Source organism: Lepisosteus oculatus, chromosome 7 (assembly GCF_040954835.1).
Source record: "Lepisosteus oculatus isolate fLepOcu1 chromosome 7, fLepOcu1.hap2, whole genome shotgun sequence".
In the NCBI taxonomy this organism is placed as follows: Eukaryota; Metazoa; Chordata; class Actinopteri; order Semionotiformes; family Lepisosteidae; genus Lepisosteus; species Lepisosteus oculatus.
In genome coordinates this window covers 785,543-809,653 of record NC_090702.1, presented here as the reverse complement: position 1 = coordinate 809,653, position 24,111 = coordinate 785,543, and the positions used below count along the sequence as shown (strand labels likewise).

The 24,111-nt window shown below is 57.2% G+C and overlaps 2 protein-coding genes across 2 annotated transcripts in view; one reads left to right on the top strand and one right to left on the bottom strand.

Moving 5' to 3' along the window:
- Positions 1-842: 842 nt before the first annotated feature.
- prmt1 (protein arginine methyltransferase 1) lies at positions 843-13,798 on the bottom strand. The gene is made up of 10 exons (XM_069191907.1): positions 13,698-13,798; positions 10,959-11,054; positions 7,380-7,535; positions 6,274-6,337; positions 4,928-5,070; positions 3,596-3,683; positions 3,012-3,127; positions 2,691-2,841; positions 1,968-2,089; positions 843-1,681 (listed from the first exon to the last, which is right to left on the bottom strand). Exons 1-10 carry the CDS (start codon positions 13,719-13,721, stop codon positions 1,598-1,600), a joined length of 1,044 nt encoding a protein of 347 aa, XP_069048008.1. The 5' UTR covers positions 13,722-13,798; the 3' UTR covers positions 843-1,597.
- Positions 13,799-13,919: 121 nt separating this feature from the next.
- The window catches only part of ap2a1 (adaptor related protein complex 2 subunit alpha 1), a gene marked incomplete in the record, with an annotated part of 36,405 nt that continues 26,213 nt past the window's right edge, over positions 13,920-24,111 (top strand). Inside the window, 3 exon segments of the mRNA XM_069191767.1 lie at positions 13,920-14,025; positions 19,633-20,124; positions 22,984-23,195. Of these exon segments, the coding sequence (XP_069047868.1) occupies positions 13,935-14,025; positions 19,633-20,124; positions 22,984-23,195 (795 nt within the window).

Genomic DNA, 24,111 nt, shown 5'->3' with positions numbered 1-24,111 from the left:
TCCCGCTGGGCCGCTCCTGAACGCGACCTTCAGGCGACAGTCAACCCCACGCCGGGGGTATCCGGGCGTTTTTCCATCTGAGGGGTTGGGGTCCGACAGAGGTCAGGGAAGGGGGGCCCCTCGACACTTTAACTGTTGAGGAAAAGTGGGTTTTTCCCCGTTTCTCGCCGCGCAGGAAATCTCCAAACTCCAGCCTGTTCTACTGCATCAGCCAGTCGGCTGCAGTCGGGGATCCCCAGGAAGAGGGCTAGGGGGAGCCCTGGAATCGTGGACTAGGGCGCACCCCTCAAGTGGCCAGCGGGCTCGGGCGAGAACGCGCACCTGCCAGTCTGCGCCCCCCGCAGGGCGGGACGGGCTCCCCTCCACCCCGAGGAGAACGAGTCCCACCTCCTGCCGGGACCCCACTGTTCTCCAGAGCAGCCTCTTCCCCAAGAGCAGAGCCCCCCGAACCCCCACCCCTCCCACATTGCCAAGAGCTTAAACCTCCCAGCAGGCTGCTGAGCCCCCAAACCTCCCTGAACCCCCACACCTCCCACAGTGCCCAATGCTCCCAGCAGGCTGCTGAGCCCCCACACCTCCCTAAACCCCCAACACCTCCCACAGTGCCCAAACCTCCCAGCAGGCTGCTGAGCCCCCAAACCTCCCTGAACCCCCAAACCCTGTGGAGGGCCACCAAGCCCTCAAACATCCCTGAAGGGCACTGAGCCCCCAAACCATCCTGAGCTGTGGTGACCTTTCACCCCCGGAACTCGGCCCGCCCGTCGAGGAGCCGACTAACCGTCCCAACGGTGACCCCCAGGAAGAGCCCCCCCCAAAAACCACACGCTCGCAGCACACGCAGGTCACCCCAAACCGTTTATTTTTATTCATTTTTTTTTAAAAAAGCAGCAAAAAAAAAAAAAAAACAACCAACGTAAAACCGACTGAACACTGCGGAGCCGCGCCGCCGCCCCCTGCTGGTGGGGGGGGGAGGGGGCTCGTCGCCCCCGGCGATGAGGCTCGGGACAGAGGAGACGGAGCACGATCACGAGACCGGCCGGGGGCTCGCCGCAGGAAGTGCATCCCGGGTACAAAAACACGTGTGTGTGCGCGCGTGAGAGAGAGAGAGATGGGGAGGGATGACATCGCCATGCCAACCAGCTGCTGATGAGGAGGATGCGTTACTATGGAGACGCCAGGCAGCTCTGAACTCTCCTCCCGGGACCAGCGCGCGTCGGCGCCGGGACGGTCCGGCCCCACCGGCCCACCCCCCTCCCCACAACACAACCACCACCTCGCAAAACAACAACAACACAAAGAGAGAGAGAGAGTCCGTCATTCAGGAGATAAAACAGCCCAACGAACAAACACCCCCCCACAACACCGCCCCCGGCCCCCCGCGGCGAGCGCAGGGGTCCCGGGCCGAGCGAGGAGGAGGAGGAGGCAGGGGTCAGCCCCCGGGCTTCGGCCTCCAGAGGGGCGGCTGACCACTGCCCACCTGGGGGGGCCGAGGAGGGGAGGGCCGGGGGGGCGACAGCGGCGGGTGGGGGGGTGGTGGGTGACTGGACAGCACGGCCTCACGCCGACGCGGTCTCGGGCCGGCGGGACCGGGCCCCTCTCAGCGCATCCGGTACTCTGAGGTCTTGGACACCTCGCAGAGCTGGCCCTTGAAGTCGATGTCCACCGTGAAGTCCAGATCGCGCTGGGGGGAGAGAGAGAGAGACGGGGGGGGCAGTCAGGACACCGCAGGGGCATCAGCCGCCGAACTCGGGCCGCGGCTCGGTTCCGACCCCCCCAGCAGGCAACAGCGCCACCCTGTGGCCGGGGCTGGAAGACGCTCGTTAATCAATTAAACGGGTCGGCGGCCACAACGCCTCGATACCAGCCACAGGACCGGCAGAACCGAAACGAAGACAAACGGTCCCCCACTCCGCACCAGAACCGGGCCAAGGGCAGGCGGGCCGGACCGGGCCAGCCCAGAGACTCACGTTGTTCTTGACGTTGGGCTTCATGCTGATGGTGCCGAAGATCTCCTCCCCCGTCTTCACTGTGAGGTAATCGTCCAGGTAGAAGACTGTCTGTTTCCAGTGAGTGTAGGGAGACTCTGGACCTGAGAGACAGAGAGAGAGAGGGGGGTTAAATACACACACACTGACTGGACACTCCAGTACATTAACACTGCACTGAGAGAGAGAGGGGTTCATACAGACACACTGACTGGACACTCCAGTACATTAACACTGCACTGAGAGAGGGGTTAATACAGACACACTGACTGGACACTCCAGTACATTAACACTGCACTGAGAGAGAGAGGGGTTAATACAGACACACTGACTGGACACTCCAGTACATTAACACTGCACTGAGAGAGAGAGGGGTTCATACAGACACACTGACTGGACACTCCAGTACATGAACACTGCACTGAGAGAGAGGGGTTAATACAGACACACTGACTGGACACTCCAGTACATTAACACTGCACTGAGAGAGAGAGGGGTTCATACAGACACACTGACTGGACACTCCAGTACATGAACACTGCACTGAGAGAGAGAGGGGTTAATACAGACACACTGACTGGACACTCCAGTACATGAACACTGCACTGAGAGAGAGAGGGGTTAATACAGACACACTGACTGGACACTCCAGTACATTAACACTGCACAGAGAGAGGTGGAGGGGGTGAGCAGAGCAGGACTCACTGGTGGAGAAGCCCGTCCTCTTGTGGCAGCGCGTGAACTCGATGTTGAAGTAGGTGACCAGCGCGTGGATATAGTCGTTCCTCTTCACTTGCAGACAGAAGGGGGAGGTGAAGGACAGGTCCTCGATCTTCACAGTGTAGATGTCCACCTCCTGGACAGAAGACACAGACCAAGTCAGCGCTGACCGGGGGCCAGCCCAAGAACTTCACTCACGAGCCCCACACTGGGAACCCTCTCCCTCTCGAGAGAGAGGTGTGATGAAGACTCTGCTCTGGGAAGGATCCCAACTGAAGAGGTGAGCAGGAGTCCAGGAGACAGTACCTTGATGAGGCAGGAGCTGGACACCAGCTGCTTGGGGTCAACAACATCCACTAGGGGCTCCTTTATAGCGACTTCTTTAATACAGGACATGTCAAACCCATAGACGTTCTCCCACCCTACAGAGATAGAGAGAGAGAGGGGGGTTAATACACACACACTGACTGGACACTCCAGTACATTAACACTGCACTGAGAGAGAGGGGTTAATACACACACACTGACTGGACACTCCAGTACATGAACACTGCACTGAGAGAGAGAGGGGTTCATACAGACACACTGACTGGACACTCCAGTACATGAACACTGCACTGAGAGAGAGAGGGGTTAATACACACACACTGACAGGACACTCCAGTACATGAACACTGCACTGAGAGAGAGAGGGGTTAATACACACACACTGACTGGACACTCCAGTACATGAACACTGCACTGAGAGAGGGGTTAATACACACACACTGACAGGACACTCCAGTACATGAACACTGCACTGAGAGAGAGAGGGGTTCATACAGACACACTGACTGGACACTCCAGTACATGAACACTGCACTGAGAGAGAGAGGGGGGTTCAGACTCACAGTGTATCTTGTAGTCCTTGTACTGTCTGTCTTCGATAGCTGTGACGTACAGGGTTGCTCTGTCAGGGAAAATCAAGCCGTCCGGTTTCTGGAACAGGGAGGGGGAAGAGAGAGACTGAGAGAACCGCACATCGCCGCCCCCACGGGTCAGACCCCTCTCGACGAGCCGGGCCAGTGTCTGGTAACGACCCCTCGTCGCCGCTACAGTGTCAGGTCAGCTGGCCTGATGTGGTCAGAGGGGCCGCTGCTCCTGACTCAACGCCACCCCCTTGTGGTCATCCCGTGTAACAGCACCCCCGCACTGAGCTGTACCAGTCCCACGGAGCGGGTCAGAGCCCAGGCGCCACGCGGGCCGGGACTTTCTCAAGAAGGCACGGCCGAGGAACCGGTCGGCGGAACCGGCGCAGGCTCGGAAACCGAGCCAGAACAATCCCACCGGATCTCCGGGGGCAGCGCTCAACACCGGAGCGGTGAGGAGCCGGGACAGAGACCCTCTCAGACAGGGATTGTCCAGGACAGAGGGACAGAGACCCTCTCAGACAGGGACTGTCCAGGACAGAGGGACATGGACTGTCCAGACCACAGGGACAGGGAGTCTCCAGGACAGATGGACATGGACTGTCCAGACCACAGTGACGGGGAGTCTCCAGGACAGATGGACAGAGGGACATGGACTGTCCAGACCACAGGGACAGGGAGTCTCCAGGACAGATGGACAGAGGGACATGGACTGTCCAGACCACAGGGACGGGGAGTCTCCAGGACAGATGGACAGAGGGACATGGACTGTCCAGACCACAGGGACGGGGAGTCTCCAGGACAGATGGACAGAGGGACATGGACTGTCCAGACCACAGGGACGGGGAGTCTCCAGGACAGATGGACAGAGGGACATGGACTGTCCAGACCACAGGGACAGGGAGTCTCCAGGACAGATGGACAGAGGGACATGGACTGTCCAGACCACAGTGACGGGGAGTCTCCAGGACAGATGGACAGAGGGACATGGACTGTCCAGACCACAGGGACAGGGAGTCTCCAGGATAGATGGACAGAGGGACATGGACTGTCCAGACCACAGTGACGGGGAGTCTCCAGGACAGATGGACAGAGGGACATGGACTGTCCAGACCACAGGGACAGGGAGTCTCCAGGACAGATGGACAGAGGGACATGGACTGTCCAGACCACAGGGACGGGGAGTCTCCAGGACAGATGGACAGAGGGATATGGACTGTCCAGACCACAGGGACGGGGAGTTTCCAGGACAGATGGACATGGACCGTCCAGACCACAGGGACAGGGAGTCTCCAGGACAGATGGACAGCTCACCAGCCACTTGTCGCGGGCGTAGATGACGGTGTTGAGCATGGACTCGTAGAAGAGGCAGTAGCCCATCCACTCGGAGATGATGATGTCGACCTTCTCCACAGACAGCTCCACCTCCTCCACCTTCCCCTTGATGATGGTCACAACTGGGAGAGAGGGATCGACAGCGTTACAGCTCGGGGGGAGAGAGGAGAGGAGAGAGGAGGGAGAGAGGGTTCCAGCTCGGGGGGAGAGAGGAGGGAGAGAGGAGAGGAGAGAGGGATCGACAGCGTTACAGCTCGGGGGGAGAGAGGAGAGGAGAGAGGGTTCGACAGTGTTCCAGCTCGGGAGAGAGAGAGAGGAGAGAGGAGAGAGGGATCGACAGTGTTCCAGCTCGGGAGAGAGAGAGAGGAGGGAGGAGGGAGAGAGGGATCGACAGCGTTCCAGCTCGGGAGAGAGAGAGAGGAGAGAGGGATCGACAGCGTTCCAGCTCGGGAGAGAGAGAGAGAGGAGAGAGGAGGGAGAGAGGAGAGGAGAGAGGGATCGACAGCGTTCCAGCTCGGGGGGAGAGAGAGAGGAGAGGAGAGAGGGTTCGACAGCGTTCCAGCTCGGGAGAGAGAGAGATCGACAGCGTTCCAGCTCGGGAGAGAGAGAGAGAGGAGAGAGGAGGGAGAGAGGAGAGGAGAGAGGGATCGACAGCGTTCCAGCTCGGGAGAGAGAGAGAGGAGAGAGGAGGGAGAGAGGAGAGGAGAGAGGGATCGACAGCGTTCCAGCTCGGGGGGAGAGAGAGAGGAGAGGAGAGAGGGTTCGACAGCGTTCCAGCTCAGGAGAGAGAGAGAGGAGAGAGGGATCGACAGCGTTACAGCTCAGGAGAGAGAGAGAGGAGAGGAGAGAGGGATCGACAGCGTTCCAGCTCGGGAGAGAGAGAGAGGAGAGGAGAGAGGGATCGACAGCGTTCCAGCTCGGGAGAGAGAGAGAGGAGAGAGGGATCGACAGCGTTCCAGCTCAGGAGAGAGAGAGAGGAGAGGAGAGGAGAGAGGGATCGACAGCGTTCCAGCTTGGGAGAGAGAGAGAGGAGAGAGGGATCGACAGCGTTACAGCTCAGGAGAGAGAGAGAGGAGAGGGGAGAGGAGAGACCTGCAGCTCGGGAGAGAGGGCAGACCAGGACTGCAGGTCTTTCTCACACAGCCTGCAGCGGTGGGGGGGGGGGCCGGCAGGACAATTCCCGATCTAACCCCTCCCCCGGGAACGCGGGAGCCCAGGCACCCCACTGTGTAACACCACGGGCCCCTGGAGGGCCCGGGCGTCTCCCCGGGTCTCTTCACTGCCCCCCCGAGCCCGCGGGCGTGACCCCAGGACGGGGGACTCACTGTGGTCCAGCTTGTTGGCCTTGACGATCTTCACAGCGTAGTCCGAGATACTGGAGCACTCGATCTGCACGAGAGGGACAGGAGTCAGGGCACCGCGGGGAGAGAGGAGACACACACCTGGCCCGGGCGGGGCGGGGCGGAGGGAGAGAGGAGACACACACCTGGCCCGGGCGGGGCGGAGGGAGAGAGGAGACACACACCTGGCCCGGGCAGGGCGGAGACACACACCTGGCCCAGGCGGGGCAGAGAGTGGAGAGTGGAGAGAGGAGACACACACCTGGCCCAGGCGGGGCGGGGCGGAAGGAGAGAGGAGACACACACCTGGCCCGGGCGGGGCGGGGCGGAGGGAGAGAGGAGACACACACCTGGCCCAGGGCGGGGCGGAGAGGGGAGAGGAGAGGGGAGACACACACCTGGCCCGGGGCGGGGCGGGTCGGAGAGGGGAGAGGGGAGACACACACCTGGCCCGGGGCGGGGCGGGTCGGAGAGGGGAGAGGGGAGACACACACCTGGCCCGGGGCGGGGCGGGTCGGAGAGGGGAGAGGGGAGACACACACCTGGCCCGGGGCGGGGCGGAGAGGGGAGAGAGGAGACACACACCTGGCCCGGGGCGGGGCGGAGAGGGGAGAGGAGAGAGGAGACACACACCTGGCCCAGGCGGGGCGGAGAGGAGAGAGGGGAGAGAGGAGACACAGAGCCCAGGCGGGGCGGAGAGGAGAGAGGGGAGAGAGGAGACACAGAGCCCAGGCGGGGCGGAGAGGAGAGAGGGGAGAGAGGAGACACAGAGCCCAGGCGGGGCGGAGAGGAGAGAGGGGAGAGAGGAGACACAGAGCCCAGGCGGGGCGGAGAGGAGAGAGGGGAGAGAGGAGACACAGAGCCCAGGCGGGGCGGAGAGGAGAGAGGGGAGAGAGGAGACACAGAGCCCAGGCGGGGCGGAGAGGGGAGAGAGGGGAGAGAGGAGACACAGAGCCCAGGCAGGGCGGAGAGGGGAGAGAGGAGACACAGAGCCCAGGCGGGGCGGAGAGGGGAGAGAGGAGACACAGAGGGGGGAGGACAGGAGACGCAGGAGCAGGGAAGACACAGGGGACAGCGGGAGGTGGACTCACCCCGATGACCTTCTTGGCCCCAGCCTTAGCGGCGAACATGCAGAGGATCCCAGTCCCACTGCCCACATCCAGCACCACCTTGTCCTTGAACAGGTGCTTATTGTGAAACATGGAGTTCCTGTAGGTCAGGGTGCGGACCTCATCCTTCAGCATCTCCTACAGCAGAGCGAGAGAGAGGGGTTAACACACAAACACACTGGACACTCCAGCACACTAACACTGAGAGAGAGGGGTTAATACACACACACTGACTGGACACTCCAGTACATGAACACTGCACTGAGAGAGAGAGGGGTTAATACAGACACACTGACTGGACACTCCAGTACATGAACACTGCACTGAGAGAGAGAGGGGTTAATACAGACACACTGACTGGACACTCCAGTACATGAACACTGCACTGAGAGAGAGAGGGGTTCATACAGACACACTGACTGACACTCCAGTATATGAACACTGCACTGAGAGAGAGGGGTTAATACAGACACACTGACTGGACACTCCAGTACATTAACACTGCACTGAGAGAGAGGGGGGTTCATACAGACACACTGACTGGACACTCCAGTACATGAACACTGCACTGAGAGAGAGGGGGGTTCATACAGACACACTGACTGGACACTCCAGTACATGAACACTGCACTGAGAGAGAGAGGGGTTCATACAGACACACTGACTGGACACTCCAGTACATTAACACTGCACTGAGAGAGAGAGGGGTTCATACAGACACACTGACTGGACACTCCAGTACATGAACACTGCACTGAGAGAGAGAGGGGTTAATACACACACACTGACTGGACACTCCAGTACATGAACACTGCACTGAGAGAGAGAGGGGTTAATACACACACACTGACTGGACACTCCAGTACATGAACACTGCACTGAGAGAGAGAGGGGTTAATACACACACACTGACTGGACACTCCAGTACATGAACACTGCACTGAGAGAGAGAGGGGTTAATACACACACACTGACTGGACACTCCAGTACATGAACACTGCACTGAGAGAGAGAGGGGTTAATACACACACACTGACTGGACACTCCAGTACATGAACACTGCACTGAGAGAGAGAGGGGTTAATACACACACACTGACTGGACACTCCAGTACATTAACACTGCACTGAGAGAGAGAGGGGTTCATACAGACACACTGACTGGACACTCCAGTACATGAACACTGCACTGAGAGAGAGAGGGGTTCATACAGACACACTGACTGGACACTCCAGTACATGAACACTGCACTGAGAGAGAGAGGGGTTCATACAGACACACTGACTGGACACTCCAGTACATTAACACTGCACTGAGAGAGAGAGGGGTTCATACAGACACACTGACTGGACACTCCAGTACATTAACACTGCACTGAGAGAGAGGGGTTAATACAGACACACTAGACACTCCAGCACATTAACACAGAGAGAGAGAGGGGTTTGTACAGACACACTGACATATTGAGTGTTTTGCAGTGATTTTTCTCCATTCTAATTTCTTCCTGCTGCCTTTTTCCAACAGCAGAACAGTTGACCGACCTCAATAAAAGCTCATTTCACATCGTTTCCGGAGCGGTCTGGTTTAACAGAGGTCCCCCAAGTGGGACAGAGCTGCCTCTCTCCAATCTGCACTCTTTTCCTAGTTAAAGCACACAGCACTGTCGGCTGACCTGCTAGACAGGTCTTCCCTGCATCAAAATAGGAACAGATACCGACAGAATGACTCAACCGCATGACTGAAGGAAACAAACCATATCAGAAGCGGATTACAATCGCCGAGATGTTGCATCTGCATCTAATGCCAGAATTCCCACACCTGACAGAATCATAACTACTGCAAGATGGGGAAGGGAACTGTGCTGGGAGCCCAGTGTGTGATCTCCTGTCCCAGCCTGAGGAACAGACAGTGAGCCTGTCTCTCAATAATAATACAGAGTGTGATCTCCTGTCCCAGCCTGAGGAACAGACAGTGAGCCCGTCTCTCAATAATAATAATACAGTGTGTGATCTCCTGCCCCAGCCTGAGGAACAGACAGTGAGCCTGTCTCTCAATAATAATAATACAGAGTGTGATCTCCTGTCCCAGCCTGAGGAACAGACAGTGAGCCTGTCTCTCAATAATAATAATACAGAGTGTGATCTCCTGTCCCAGCCTGAGGAACAGACAGTGAGCCTGTCTCTCAATAATAATAATACAGTGTGTGATCTCCTGTCCCAGCCTGAGGAACAGACAGTGAGCCTGTCTCTCAATAATAATAATAATACAGTGTGTGATCTCCTGTCCCAGCCTGAGGAACAGACAGTGAGCCCGTCTCTCAATAATAATAATACAGTGTGTGATCTCCTGTCCCAGCCTGAGGAACAGACAGTGAGCCCGTCTCTCAGTAATAATAATACAGTGTGTGATCTCCTGTCCCAGCCTGAGGAACAGACAGTGAGCCTGTCTCTCAATAATAATAATACAGTGTGTGATCTCCTGTCCCAGCCTGAGGAACAGACAGTGAGCCTGTCTCTCAGTAATAATAATACAGTGTGTGATCTCCTGTCCCAGCCTGAGGAACAGACAGTGAGCCTGTCTCTCAATAATAATAATAATACAGTGTGTGATCTCCTGTCCCAGCCTGAGGAACAGACAGTGAGCCTGTCTCTCAATAATAATAATAATAATACAGTGTGTGATCTCCTGTCCCAGCCTGAGGAACAGACAGTGAGCCTGTCTCTCAATAATAATAATACAGTGTGTGATCTCCTGTCCCAGCCTGAGGAACAGACAGTGAGCCCGTCTCTCAATAATAATAATACAGTGTGTGATCTCCTGTCCCAGCCTGAGGAACAGACAGTGAGCCTGTCTCTCAATAATAATAATACAGTGTGTGATCTCCTGTCCCAGCCTGAGGAACAGACAGTGAGCCTGTCTCTCAATAATAATAATACAGTGTGTGATCTCCTGTCCCAGCCTGAGGAACAGACAGTGAGCCTGTCTCTCAATAATAATAATACAGTGTGTGATCTCCTGTCCCAGCCTGAGGAACAGACAGTGAGCCTGTCTCTCAATAATAATAATACAGTGTGTGATCTCCTGTCCCAGCCTGAGGAACAGACAGTGAGCCTGTCTCTCAGTAATAATAATACAGTGTGTGATCTCCTGTCCCAGCCTGAGGAACAGACAGTGAGCCCGTCTCTCAATAATAATAATACAGTGTGTGATCTCCTGTCCCAGCCTGAGGAACACAGTGAGCCTGTCTCTCAGCGCTGTGTGTGATGTCTGTCCAACAGCTCGTGGACTGTACCAGTGCTGCAGCCAGCAGGATGAGACGGGACACACCTGTGTCGTCTCTCTGCTGCCCAGGCCGTTTACGGCCGATCTGGGGTCCCGACGGGAGCGCAGTGCCAGTCCCCGAGGAGATCACCTGGCGGACCGCGGACACAGCTCTCCGCGGCCCCCCGAGGTCTCCCCTCAGAAGCCCCGGCGGCTGCGTCTCTCACGCCCGCGAGCAGAGCCTAGCCCCGCCTGTCTCCCGCTGGCGCGGGTCCGAGGGGACCGGGCCGTGGGGCCTACCTCATGGATGCCGAAGTGCGCGTAGGAGTCGAAGTAGTAGTCCTTCGAGGTCATGTCCTCCGCCGAGGGCTTTCCTGAGCTCTCCCCCTGGGACACCTGGACACACAGGGACACGGAGAGAGAGAGACAGGAGGAGGAGAAGGAAAGGAGAGAGAGAGAGAGAGAGAGAGAGAGACAGGAGGAGGAGAAGGAAAGGGAGAGAGAGAGAGAGAGAGAGACAGGAGGAGGAGAAGGAAAGGGGAGAGAGAGAGAGAGAGAGACAGGAGGAGGAGAAGGAAAGGGGAGAGAGAGAGAGAGAGAGAGACAGGAGGAGGAGAAGGAAAGGGGAGAGAGAGAGAGAGAGACAGGAGGAGGAGAAGGAAAGGGGAGAGAGAGAGAGAGAGACAGGAGGAGGAGAAGGAAAGGGAGAGAGAGAGAGAGAGAGACAGGAGGAGGAGAAGGAAAGGGGAGAGAGAGAGAGAGAGAGAGACAGGAGGAGGAGAAGGAAAGGGGAGAGAGAGAGAGAGAGAGAGACAGGAGGAGGAGAAGGAAAGGGGAGAGAGAGAGAGAGAGACAGGAGGAGGAGAAGGAAAGGGGAGAGAGAGAGAGAGAGACAGGAGGAGGAGAAGGAAAGGGGAGAGAGAGAGAGAGAGACAGGAGGAGGAGAAGGAAAGGGGAGAGAGAGAGAGAGAGACAGGAGGAGGAGAAGGAAAGGGGAGAGAGAGAGAGAGAGACAGGAGGAGGAGAAGGAAAGGGGAGAGAGAGAGAGAGAGAGAGAGACAGGAGGAGGAGAAGGAAAGGGGAGAGAGAGAGAGAGAGAGAGAGAGACAGGAGGAGGAGAAGGAAAGGGGAGAGAGAGAGAGAGAGAGAGACAGGAGGAGGAGAAGGAAAGGGGAGAGAGAGAGAGAGAGACAGGAGGAGGAGAAGGAAAGGGGAGAGAGAGAGAGAGAGAGACAGGAGGAGGAGAAGGAAAGGGGAGAGAGAGAGAGAGAGAGACAGGAGGAGGAGAAGGAAAGGGGGAGAGAGAGAGAGAGAGAGACAGGAGGAGGAGGAGAAGGAAAGGGGGGAGAGAGAGAGAGAGAGACAGGAGGAGGAGGAGAAGGAAAGGGGGGAGAGAGAGAGAGAGAGAGACAGGAGGAGGAGGAGAAGGAAAGGGGAGAGAGAGAGAGACAGGAGGAGGAGGAGAAGGAAAGGGGGAGAGAGAGAGAGAGAGAGACAGGAGGAGGAGGAGAAGGAAAGGGGAGAGAGAGAGAGAGAGAGACAGGAGGAGGAGGAGAAGGAAAGGGAGAGAGAGAGAGAGAGAGAGAGAGAGACAGGAGGAGGAGGAGAAGGAAAGGGAGAGAGAGAGAGAGAGACAGGAGGAGGAGGAGAAGGAAAGGGAGAGAGAGAGAGAGAGAGAGACAGGAGGAGGAGGAGAAGGAAAGGAGAGAGAGAGAGAGAGAGAGAGACAGGAGGAGGAGGAGAAGGAAAGAGAGAGAGAGAGAGAGAGAGAGACAGGAGGAGGAGGAGAAGGAAAGGGGAGAGAGAGAGAGAGAGACAGGAGGAGGAGGAGAAGGAAAGGGGGGAGAGAGAGAGAGAGACAGGAGGAGGAGGAGAAGGAAAGGGGGGAGAGAGAGAGAGAGACAGGAGGAGAAGGAAAGGGGGGAGAGAGAGAGAGACAGGAGGAGAAGGAAAGGGGGGAGAGAGAGAGAGACAGGAGGAGAAGGAAAGGGGGGAGAGAGAGAGAGACAGGAGGAGAAGGAAAGGGGGGAGAGAGAGACAGGAGGAGGAGAGAGGGGTGGGCATGAGTTGTGCTGCACACAGGTGACACACTCCCCCCAGGACCCCAGCAGCGCCCCCACTGGTCACACAGCGGACCTGCGCCCCCTTCCCGATCAGCCCTTACCCCGCACGGATGAGTGGGGGGGCACACGTGGGCACCCTACAGCTCCACGCGATCAATCTCATCTCACGCCCACGAACACCAGTGACCCCCCCCACCACCACCAAGCGCGCGCACCCACAACGTGGGAGGCCTCGTGCCCGCCGGTAACAGCGACTGGTGACACGTGAGCTCGCCGCCTCGTGCGCGCGTCCCACCCCCCCCCTCCTCGTCGTCTTTGTGCGTGACCGGCTGGCGCCGGCAACCCACTCATGGCGTGGGTACGCGCCGGCCCGGAACACGCCACCCTGCTTCCCCGACAGCACGAGGGCCCGAACCGCCACGGGGAATAAAGGACACGGACCCACGTGCGCCACCACAGGCTCAGTGGACACAAAGCGCCCCCACGCCACGAGGCGCCCGCCTGGACCTATGGTGGCAGGGACACACGAGCTTCCCCACGCGTGTCGGAATTCACCACCCCACTCCTCCTCCCCACGGACTCGGGCTCAAGCCCCGGGCGAGACCCGTCACGACGCGCCCCACGCCGGGCTCGGGAGCAGATTTCAGGGGCTCGGGGGTCCGGCCCCCCCTGCTCCAGCCGAGCCCACTGCGAGCGGCACCGGGACCGGACCGACGTCCCCGATCCCCGCCCGCTGCGCCCCGCCAGAACCCTTGGGGGAACCGAGCTAAAATGGACGCGGCCGCTCCGGCACGAAAAGCGACCCAACAAAGAGACGCGCTTGGCGCCCCGTCCGCCTCCGCTCCCCGATCCCCCCCGACCCGGACCAGCCCGGCCCAGCCCCTCTTCGCCCGGGTCCCCGGCCCGCGGCGCAGCCCCTGCTGCCCGCCGCGGCTCGGCCCCCTGCCCGGCCCGCACACGCCGCCAGGCCGCTCACCTCCATGCTTGCGTTCTCCGCCATTTCGAGTCTCCGTCTGCTGCTCCGCGGCCCCACACGCACCTTCTGGTCCCGCCCCCCCGCCGGCTCCAAAACCCAGGCCCGGCGCCCTGATTGGGCCACGGCGCTTGGGCCACGCCCACGGGGCGGCCCCTCTTCCGCCAGCGCAGACCTCCCATTGGTCAAACCCCTTGTCCCAGCCCACCGTGCTGGCTGCCTCCGGCCCCGCCCACATCCATGGCGCATTCGGATAAAGCGGCACAGCGATTGGACAGGGGGGCCGCCAGTCACCGCCGGGCACCGCCCACCGGCTTCCTGTCCGCCCCTGGTGAGTCACTCAGCTGCAGAGACTGTAAATCTCCGCGCCTGCAGGGGGAGACCAGTTTCGGGCTCTGCATCGCCGCTCGGCTCGTGTTCCGAACAAATCAGGCAGGAGACAGAAACGTCCGTGCAGTTTGGTTTCATTCGGCAAACTAAAACCTCTCATGTTTTGAAAACGCCGAATAATTGCGCCAGACTGTGTTTTCTGACCCCCAGCTGCGCGTCTTATTGTTCTTACTATCAAGAGTAACTGTTATTTTCAAGAGCAAAAAAAAATCTCAAATGCAGGAAACACGCAGCAGAGTTAAAACAGGAATTTAGCTTTATTTAAACGTGCATCGGGTCTTAAAAATAAAGATTGTCACCACCGTGGATAGAAATGCATAGCCATCCATACCGGCGGGATTTTCTTTAAAGGATTTAAATCCTCCGGAAGGCGGGTCTGTTGCGAGTAAGAGATCAGCTTCTGGTTGATTGACTGGTAACTAGACCAATCAGTGGGCTTCTGCTTCCAGGGAACAGCCAATCGTTTCTGCTTCTGCCGTGGCTCGGCAACAGCCAATCGTCTTCAGGGAGCCGAGCTGAGGGGCGGGTCCTAAGGACTGGTGGGGACCGACGAATATGACGTCATATAGCGGTTTAACAGCAGACAGAGAAAATAATGTTTTATATGGGTCGTCAAACATGTGTATGATGTTGATTGCAATTTTTTTAATCAGCCACTCCCACTGCAAGATTCATGCGTTATAATAATGAAAATTCACAGCACCAACAATAATGTTCTGGGGATATGTCGTGGAGATGAATTAAACCTTCTGCAATCTGATTAATAAGTGCGCATATTACTACAAGTGATATCATAAAGCACGGTACAAATAGTGTAAATCATGTAAAGTCCAGTGAGATCAGGGTAAAAACACAGTATAGTGCAGTAAAGCCCAGTGAGATCAGGGTAAAGGCGCAGTAGAGCCCAGTGAGATCAGAGTAAAAGCCCAGTACAGCTCAGTAGAGCCCAGTGAGATCGGGGTAAAAACACAGTATAGTGCAGTAGAGCCCAGTGAGATCGGGGTAAAAACACAGTACAGCGCAGTAGAGCCCAGTGAGATCGGGGTAAAAACACAGTACAGCTCAGTAGAGCCCAGTGAGATCAGGGTAAAAACAGTACAGCGCAGTAAAGCCCAGTGAGATCAGGGTAAAAGCCCAGTACAGCTCAGTAAAGCCTAGTGAGATCAGGGTAAAAACACAGTACAGCTCAGTAGAGCCCAGTGAGATCAGGGCAAAAACAGTACAGCGCAGTAAAGCCCAGTGAGATCAGGGTAAAAGCCCAGTACAGCTCAGTAGAGCCCAGTGAGATCGGGGTAAAAACACAGTACAGCGCAGTAAAGCCCAGTGAGATCAGGGTAAAAGCCCAGTACAGCTCAGTAGAGCCCAGTGAGATCGGGGTAAAAACACAGTACAGCGCAGTAGAGCCCAGTGAGATCGGGGTAAAAACACAGTACAGCTCAGTAGAGCCCAGTGAGATCAGGGTAAAAACAGTACAGCGCAGTAAAGCCCAGTGAGATCAGGGTAAAAGCCCAGTACAGCTCAGTAAAGCCCAGTGAGATCAGGGTAAAAACACAGTACAGCTCAGTAGAGCCCAGTGAGATCAGGGCAAAAACAGTACAGCGCAGTAAAGCCCAGTGAGATCAGGGTAAAAGCCCAGTACAGCTCAGTAGAGCCCAGTGAGATCGGGGTAATAATAATAATAATAAACTTTATTTTATATAGCGCCTTTAAAGGTGGCTTCTCAAAGCGCTTTACAGGATGACAATAACAATAAATAAGAAGACTACAACAATAAATAAGAAAATTTCACAAGACAGGACACAATTATAATTACAGCAATACAACAATAACAATAGAGGAGACCGTGGAAGATGGTATTAAGAAGAGCAGAGGGGTGAAGAATGGAACCAGTTAAGTAAAGGCTTTTCTGAAAAGGAGGGTTTTGAGTCTGGATTTGAAGGAGTTTAGAGAAGGTGACTCTCTAATATCCTTGGGCAAGGAGTTCCAGAGCTTGGTAGTAGGGCGATAAAAGTTCAGACAGGTATTGAGGTGCCAAGCCATGTAAAGCCTTGTAGGTGAGCATGAGGATTTTAAAGTCTACGCGGAATTTGACCGGAAGCCAGTGCAAGGACTCCAGGATAGGAGTAATGTGAACACTTGCACTAGATCTGGTCAGGATTCTGGCTGCTGAATTTTGGACATACTGCAGCTTGTTCAGAGTAGATTTAGATACCCCAGGGAGCAGAGCATTGCAGTAGTCAATTCGAGAGAATACAAATATGTTGATCAGCTTTTCAGCCACAGTTAATGATAGCATAGGGCGTAGTCTTGCGATATTTCTAAGGTGAAAAAAAGATGTTTTGACAGTATGCTGTACATGTGGGTCGAATGTTAAGCCAGAATCGAATATAACCCCAAGGTTTTTCAATTTTGATTGGAGCTCAAGTACAGAGCCATCTACAGACAGGGTTACAGGACTGGCTTTACGAAGTTGATGGGGGGTACCAATAAGCATGACTTCAGTCTTGTCACAGTTAAGATGAAGGAAGTTTTGAGTCATCCAAATTTTTATGTCAGAGATGCATAGATGTAAAAACACAGTACAGCGCAGTAGAGCCCAGTGAGATCGGGGTAAAAACACAGTACAGCGCAGTAGAGCCCAGTGAGATCGGGGTAAAAACACAGTACAGCGCAGTAGAGCCCAGTGAGATCGGGGTAAAAACACAGTACAGCTCAGTAGAGCCCAGTGAGATCGGGGTAAAAACACAGTCCAGCTCAGTAGAGCCCAGTGAGATCGGGGTAAAAACACAGTACAGCGCAGTAGAGCCCAGTGAGATCGGGGTAAAAACACAGTACAGCGCAGTAGAGCCCAGTGAGATCGGGGTAAAAGCCCAGTACAGCTCAGTAGAGCCCAGTGAGATCGGGGTAAAAACACAGTCCAGCTCAGTAGAGCCCAGTGAGATCGGGGTAAAAACACAGTACAGCGCAGTAAAGCCCAGTGAGATCGGGGTAAAAACACAGTACAGCTCAGTAGAGCCCAGTGAGATCGGGGTAAAAGCACAGTCCAGCGCAGTAGAGCCCAGTGAGATCAGGGTAAAAACACAGTCCAGCGCAGTAGAGCCCAGTGAGATCGGGGTAAAAGCACAGTCCAGCGCAGTAGAGCCCAGTGAGATCAGGGTAAAAACACAGTCCAGCGCAGTAGAGCCCAGTGAGATCGGGGTAAAAGCACAGTCCAGCGCAGTAGAGCCCAGTGAGATCAGGGTAAAAACACAGTCCAGCGCAGTAGAGCCCAGTGAGATCGGGGTAAAAACACAGTACAGCTCAGTAGAGCCCAGTGAGATCAGGGTAAAAACACAGTCCAGCTCAGTAGAGCCCAGTGAGATCAGGGTAAAAGCCCAGTACAGCTCAGTAGAGCCCAGTGAGATCGGGGTAAAAATACAGTACAGCTCAGTAGAGCCCAGTGAGATCGGGGTAAAAACACAGTACAGCTCAGTAGAGCCCAGTGAGATCGGGGTAAAAACACAGTACAGCGCAGTAGAGCCCAGTGAGATCGGGGTAAAAACACAGTACAGCTCAGTAGAGCCCAGTGAGATCGGGGTAAAAGCACAGTACAGCTCAGTAGAGCCCAGTGAGATCGGGGTAAAAACACAGTACAGCGCAGTAGAGCCCAGTGAGATCAGGGTAAAAGCCCAGTACAGCTCAGTAGAGCCCAGTGAGATCAGGGTAAAAACACAGTCCAGCTCAGTAGAGGTACAGCTCAGTAGAGCCCAGTGAGATCAGGGTAAAAGCCCAGTACAGCTCAGTAGAGCCCAGTGAGATCGGGGTAAAAACACAGTCCAGCTCAGTAGAGCCCAGTGAGATCAGGGTAAAAGCCCAGTACAGCTCAGTAGAGCCCAGTGAGATCGGGGTAAAAGCCCAGTACAGCTCAGTAGAGCCCAGTGAGATCGGGGTAAAAACACAGTCCAGCTCAGTAGAGCCCAGTGAGATCGGGGTAAAAGCCCAGTACAGCTCAGTAGAGCCCAGTGAGATCGGGGTAAAAGCCCAGTACAGCTCAGTAGAGCCCAGTGAGATCGGGGTAAAAACACAGTACAGCTCAGTAGAGGTACAGCTCAGTAGAGCCCAGTGAGATCAGGGTAAAAGCCCAGTACAGCTCAGTAGAGCCCAGTGAGATCGGGGTAAAAGCCCAGTACAGCTCAGTAGAGCCCAGTGAGATCAGGGTAAAAACACAGTCCAGCTCAGTAGAGCCCAGTGAGATCGGGGTAAAAACACAGTCCAGCTCAGTAGAGCCCAGTGAGATCAAGGTAAAAACACAGTACAGCTCAGTAGAGCCCAGTGAGATCAGGGTAAAAACACAGTACAGCGCAGTAAAGCCCAGTGAGATCAGGGTAAAAACACAGTACAGCTCAGTAGAGCCCAGTGAGATCGGGGTAAAAACACAGTCCAGCGCAGTAGAGCCCAGTGAGATCAGGGTAAAAACACAGTCCAGCGCAGTAGAGCCCAGTGAGATCGGGGTAAAAACACAGTACAGCGCAGTAAAGCCCAGTGAGATCAGGGTAAAAACACAGTACAGCGCAGTAGAGCCCAGTGAGATCGGGGTAAAAACACAGTCCAGCGCAGTAGAGCCCAGTGAGATCGGGGTAAAAACACAGTCCAGCGCAGTAGAGCCCAGTGAGATCGGGGTAAAAACACAGTACAGCTCAGTAGAGCCCAGTGAGATCGGGGTAAAAACACAGTCCAGCTCAGTAGAGCCCAGTGAGATCGGGGTAAAAACACAGTACAGCTCAGTAGAGCCCAGTGAGATCGGGGTAAAAACACAGTACAGCTCAGTAGAGCCCAGTGTGATCGGGGTAAAAACACAGTCCAGCTCAGTAGAGCCCAGTGTGATCGGGGTAAAAACAGTACAGTGCAGTAAAGCCCAGTGAGATCGGGGTAAAAACACAGTACAGCTCAGTAGAGCCCAGTGAGATCAGGGTAAAAACAGTACAGTGCAGTAAAGCCCAGTGAGATCGGGGTAAAAACACAGTACAGCTCAGTAGAGCCCAGTGAGATCAGGGTAAAAGCACAGTCCAGCGCAGTAGAGCCCAGTGAGATCGGGGTAAAAACACAGTCCAGCTCAGTAGAGCCCAGTGAGATCAGGGTAAAAGCACAGTCCAGCGCTGAGGGCCGCAGACTGAACGCCCGGTGCGCACGTGGAGCTGCGGCCCTCCACCGGGAGCCCGTCACGCGGCCCGCGGCGGACCGACACCTCTCCAGCTTCGATCTGCAGCCCCGCGCAACCGCCTCTTTTTAAACGCAAAGAGAGGGATTCCTATTTCCGTGTGACCGTTTTTCCGTATCCTTATATGAAACAAAGCAGGCTTATTGTCTATTCTTCGTCCTTGAGAGAGAAAATAAATAATGCTGACATTATTGATAATAATAAGCCGCTATTCCCAGTATTGGGCCAATAGCAGCTTGAGTGGCGGGCGGCCGGACCAATAGCCTGGCGAGACTCTGAAAGGAGGCGGGACGGAGAGGGCCCGGTGGCCATGGAAACACCAATCCCGCCTCCCTTTTTTTTTTCCCAAAGCGGCGAGAGAGGGGAGGGAGCGCGAGCCCGAGCAGCAGGGAACAGGCGTCCGTGTCCGCGCGAGACTCCGGCACGAGAGGGAAGAGCGAGCGAGCGAGCGACCGCGAGAGCGAGCCCGGCGAGTCACGAGCCCCCCCCCCCCCCGAGGAGCGCGAGAGACTCCGGCGGTCGGTCCGGCGGCGAAAACGGGCGGAAACCCGAGAGAAACGCGCCGATCCGCAGGTTCGCTCCAGTCCGGACCAGGCCGAGAGGAGGGCGAGGATCCGTGCGGGGATCGCCGTGACCGCTGCCGCCCCCGCCGCCCCTGCGCCCGGTCCTGCCGCAGCGCCCCCGCCGCGCGTGTCCGTGTCCGTGTCCGTGTCCGTGACGTGACCGGACCGCTCCGGGACCCCTCGCCGCGCCTCGCCCGCAGCCCCGCAGCCAAGATGCCGGCGGTGTCGAAGGGAGACGGGATGCGCGGATTAGCCGTCTTCATCTCCGACATCCGGAACTGTGAGTGTCGAGGGCTGGGGTGCCCTGCTCCTGTCTCTCCTGTCTCTCCTGTCTCTCCTGTCTCTCCTGTCTCTCCTGTCTCTCCTGTCTCCTGTCTCTCCTGTCTCTCCTGTCTCCTGTCTCCCCCTGCTCCTGTCTCTCCTGTCTCCTGTCTCCCCCTGCTCCTGTCTCCCCTCATCTCCCTCTGCTCCTGTCTCCTGTCTCCCCTCATCTCCCCCTTGCTCCTGCCTCCTCTCTCCTGTCTCCCCCTGCTCCTGTCTCCCCTCATCTCCCCCTGCTCCTGTCTCCGGTCTCCCCTCATCTCCCCCTGCTCCTGTCTCCGGTCTCCCCTCATCTCCCCCTGCTCCTGTCTCCTGTCTCCGGTCTCCCCTCATCTCCCCCTGCTCCTGTCTCCTGTCTCCGGTCTCCCCTCATCTCCCCCTGCTCCTGTCTCCTCTCTCCTGTCTCCTGTCCCCTGTCTCCTCCTGCTCCTCTCTCTCCTGTCTCCTGTCTCCTGTCTCCTTTCCCCTGTCCCCTGTCCCCCCCTGCTCCTGTCTCTGTGGGACAGCTGCAGGACAGGAAGGTGTGGGATTAGACAGCAGGAGGGACTGTCAGACAGGCAGACTAGACGATCACAGATCTCTAGAGCTACAGGGTTTCTTGTTCATTTCAACCTGCAGGACTGAACTGAGCCAGTTACTGTCCTCACACTGACCTTTAACCCCTGACTGAAGACCCCCAGAGCCCCTGAAGGACTGGGGTCTCAGGGACTGAACTGAGCCAGTTACTGTCCTCACACTGACCTTTAACCCCTGACTGAAGACCCCCAGAGCCCCTGAAGGACTGGGGTCTCAGGGACTGAACTGAGCCAGTTACTGTCCTCAAACTGACCTTTAACCCCTGACTGAAGACCCCCAGAGCCCCTGAAGGACTGGGGTCTCAGGGACTGAACTGAGCCAGTTACTGTCCTCACACTGACCTTTAACCCCTGACTGAAGACCCCCAGAGCCCCTGAAGGACTGGGGTCTCAGGGACTGAACTGAGCCAGTTACTGTCCTCAAACTGACCTTTAACCCCTGACTGAAGACCCCCAGAGCCCCTGAAGGACTGGGGTCTCAGGGACTGAACTGAGCCAGTTACTGTCCTCAAACTGACCTTTAACCCCTGACTGAACACCCCCAGAGCCCCTGAAGGACTGGGGTCTCAGGGTCTGAACTGAGCCAGTTACTGTCCTCAAACTGACCTTTAACCCCTGACTGAAGACCCCCAGAGCCCCTGAAGGACTGGGGTCTCAGGGACTGAACTGAGCCAGTCACTGTCCTCACACTGACCTTTAACCCCTGACTGAACACCCCCGGAGCCCCTGAAGGACTGGGGTCTCAGGGACTGAACTGAGCCAGTTACTGTCCTCACACTGACCTTTAACCCCTGACTGAAGACCCCCCAGAGCCCCTGAAGGACTGGGGTCTCAGGGACTGAACTGAGCCAGTTACTGTCCTCAAACTGACCTTTAACCCCTGACTGAAGACCCCCAGAGCCCCTGAAGGACTGGGGTCTCAGGGACTGAACTGAGCCAGTTACTGTCCTCACACTGACCTTTAACCCCTGACTGAAGACCCCCCAGAGCCCCTGAAGGACTGGGGTCTCAGGGACTGAACTGAGCCAGTTACTGTCCTCACACTGACCTTTAACCCCTGACTGAACACCCCCGGAGCCCCTGAAGGACTGGGGTCTCAGGGTCTGAACTGAGCCAGTTACTGTCCTCACACTGACCTTTAACCCCTGACTGAACACCCCCGGAGCCCCTGAAGGACTGGGGTCTCAGGGACTGAACTGAGCCAGTTACTGTCCTCACACTGACCTTTAACCCCTGACTGAAGACCCCCCAGAGCCCCTGAAGGACTGGGGTCTCAGGGACTGAACTGAGCCAGTTACTGTCCTCACACTGACCTTTAACCCCTGACTGAACACCCCCGGAGCCCCTGAAGGACTGGGGTCTCAGGGTCTGAACTGAGCCAGTTACTGTCCTCACACTGACCTTTAACCCCTGACTGAAGACCCCCAGAGCCCCTGAAGGACTGGGGTCTCAGGGACTGAACTGAGCCAGTTACTGTCCTCACACTGACCTTTAACCCCTGACTGAAGACCCCCCAGAGCCCCTGAAGGACTGGGGTCTCAGGGACTGAACTGAGCCAGTTACTGTCCTCACACTGACCTTTAACCCCTGACTGAAGACCCCCAGAGCCCCTGAAGGACTGGGGTCTCAGGGACTGAACTGAGCCAGTTACTGTCCTCACACTGACCTTTAACCCCTGACTGAAGACCCCCAGAGCCCCTGAAGGACTGGGGTCTCAGGGACTGAACTGAGCCAGTTACTGTCCTCACACTGACCTTTAACCCCTGACTGAAGACCCCCAGAGCCCCTGAAGGACTGGGGTCTCAGGGACTGAACTGAGCCAGTTACTGTCCTCAAACTGACCTTTAACCCCTGACTGAAGACCCCCAGAGCCCCTGAAGGACTGGGGTCTCAGGGACTGAACTGAGCCAGTTACTGTCCTCACACTGACCTTTAACCCCTGACTGAAGACCCCCCAGAGCCCCTGAAGGACTGGGGTCTCAGGGACTGAACTGAGCCAGTTACTGTCCTCACACTGACCTTTAACCCCTGACTGAAGACCCCCAGAGCCCCTGAAGGACTGGGGTCTCAGGGACTGAACTGAGCCAGTTACGGTCCTCACACTGACCTTTAACCCCTGACTGAAGACCCCCAGAGCCCCTGAAGGACTGGGGTCTCAGGGACTGAACTGAGCCAGTTACTGTCCTCACACTGACCTTTAAGACCCCCGGAGCCCCTGTAGCACTGTGACCCCTCTCCCCCAGGCAAGAGCAAGGAGGCGGAGATCAAGCGCATCAACAAGGAGCTGGCCAACATCCGCTCCAAGTTCAAGGGGGACAAGGCTCTGGACGGCTACAGCAAGAAGAAGTACGTCTGCAAGCTGCTCTTCATCTTCCTGCTGGGCCACGACATCGACTTCGGACACATGGAGGCCGTCAACCTGCTGAGCTCCAACAAGTACACCGAGAAGCAGATCGTAAGAGCGCCGCCGCCCCGCTGCGCCCCCACACCGCAGGGCTCATCGCCCCACTGCGCCCCCACACCGCAGGGCTCATCGCCCCCACACCGCGGGGCTCATCGCCCCACTGCGCCCCCACTGCGCCCCCACACCGCGGGGCTCATCGCCCCACTGCGCCCCCACACGCTCATCGCCCCACTGCGCCCCCACACCGCAGGGCTCATCGCCCCACTGCGCCCCCACACCGCAGGGCTCATCGCCCCCACACCGCAGGGCTCATCGCCCCCACTGCGCCCCCACGCCGCAGGGCTCATCGCCCCGCTGCGCCCCCACACCGCAGGGCTCATCGCCCCGCTGCGCCCCCACACCGCAGGGCTCATCGCCCCACTGCGCCCCGACACCGCAGGGCTCATCGCAGCAGAGCCCCGACACCGCAGGGTTAATCGCAGCAGCACCCCAACACCGCAGGGTCAATCACAGCAGCGCCCCGATGCCGCAGGGTCAATCACAGCAGCGCCCCGATGCCGCAGGGTCAATCACAGCAGCGCCCCGACACCGCAGGGCCGCCCACACTGCGCCCCGATACCGCAGAGTCAATCACAGCAGCGCCCCGACACCGCAGGGCCGCCCACACTGCGCCCCGATACCGCAGAGTCAATCACAGCAGCGCCCCGACACAGCAGGGCCGCCCACACTGCGCCCCGATACCGCAGAGTCAATCGCAGCAGCGCCCCGACACCGCAGGGCCGCCCACACTGCGCCCCGATACCGCAGAGTCAATCGCAGCAGCGCCCCGACACCGCAGGGCCGCCCACACTGCGCCCCGATACCGCAGAGTCAATCGCAGCAGCGCCCCGACACCGCAGGGCCGCCCACACTGCGCCCCGATACCGCAGAGTCAATCGCAGCAGCGCCCCGACACCGCAGGGCCGCC

Excerpts from the sequence above, each read along its gene's own strand:
- prmt1 (XM_069191907.1), bottom strand. The coding sequence starts at position 13,721 with ATGGCGGAGAACGCAAGCATGGAG. Across the intron at positions 7,536-10,958 it reads CGCACTTCGGCATCCATGAG|GAGATGCTGAAGGATGAGGT; the intron begins GTAGGCCCCACG and ends GCTCTGCTGTAG. Across the intron at positions 1,682-1,967 it reads AGCCCAACGTCAAGAACAAC|CGCGATCTGGACTTCACGGT; the intron begins GTGAGTCTCTGG and ends CTCTCCCCCCAG.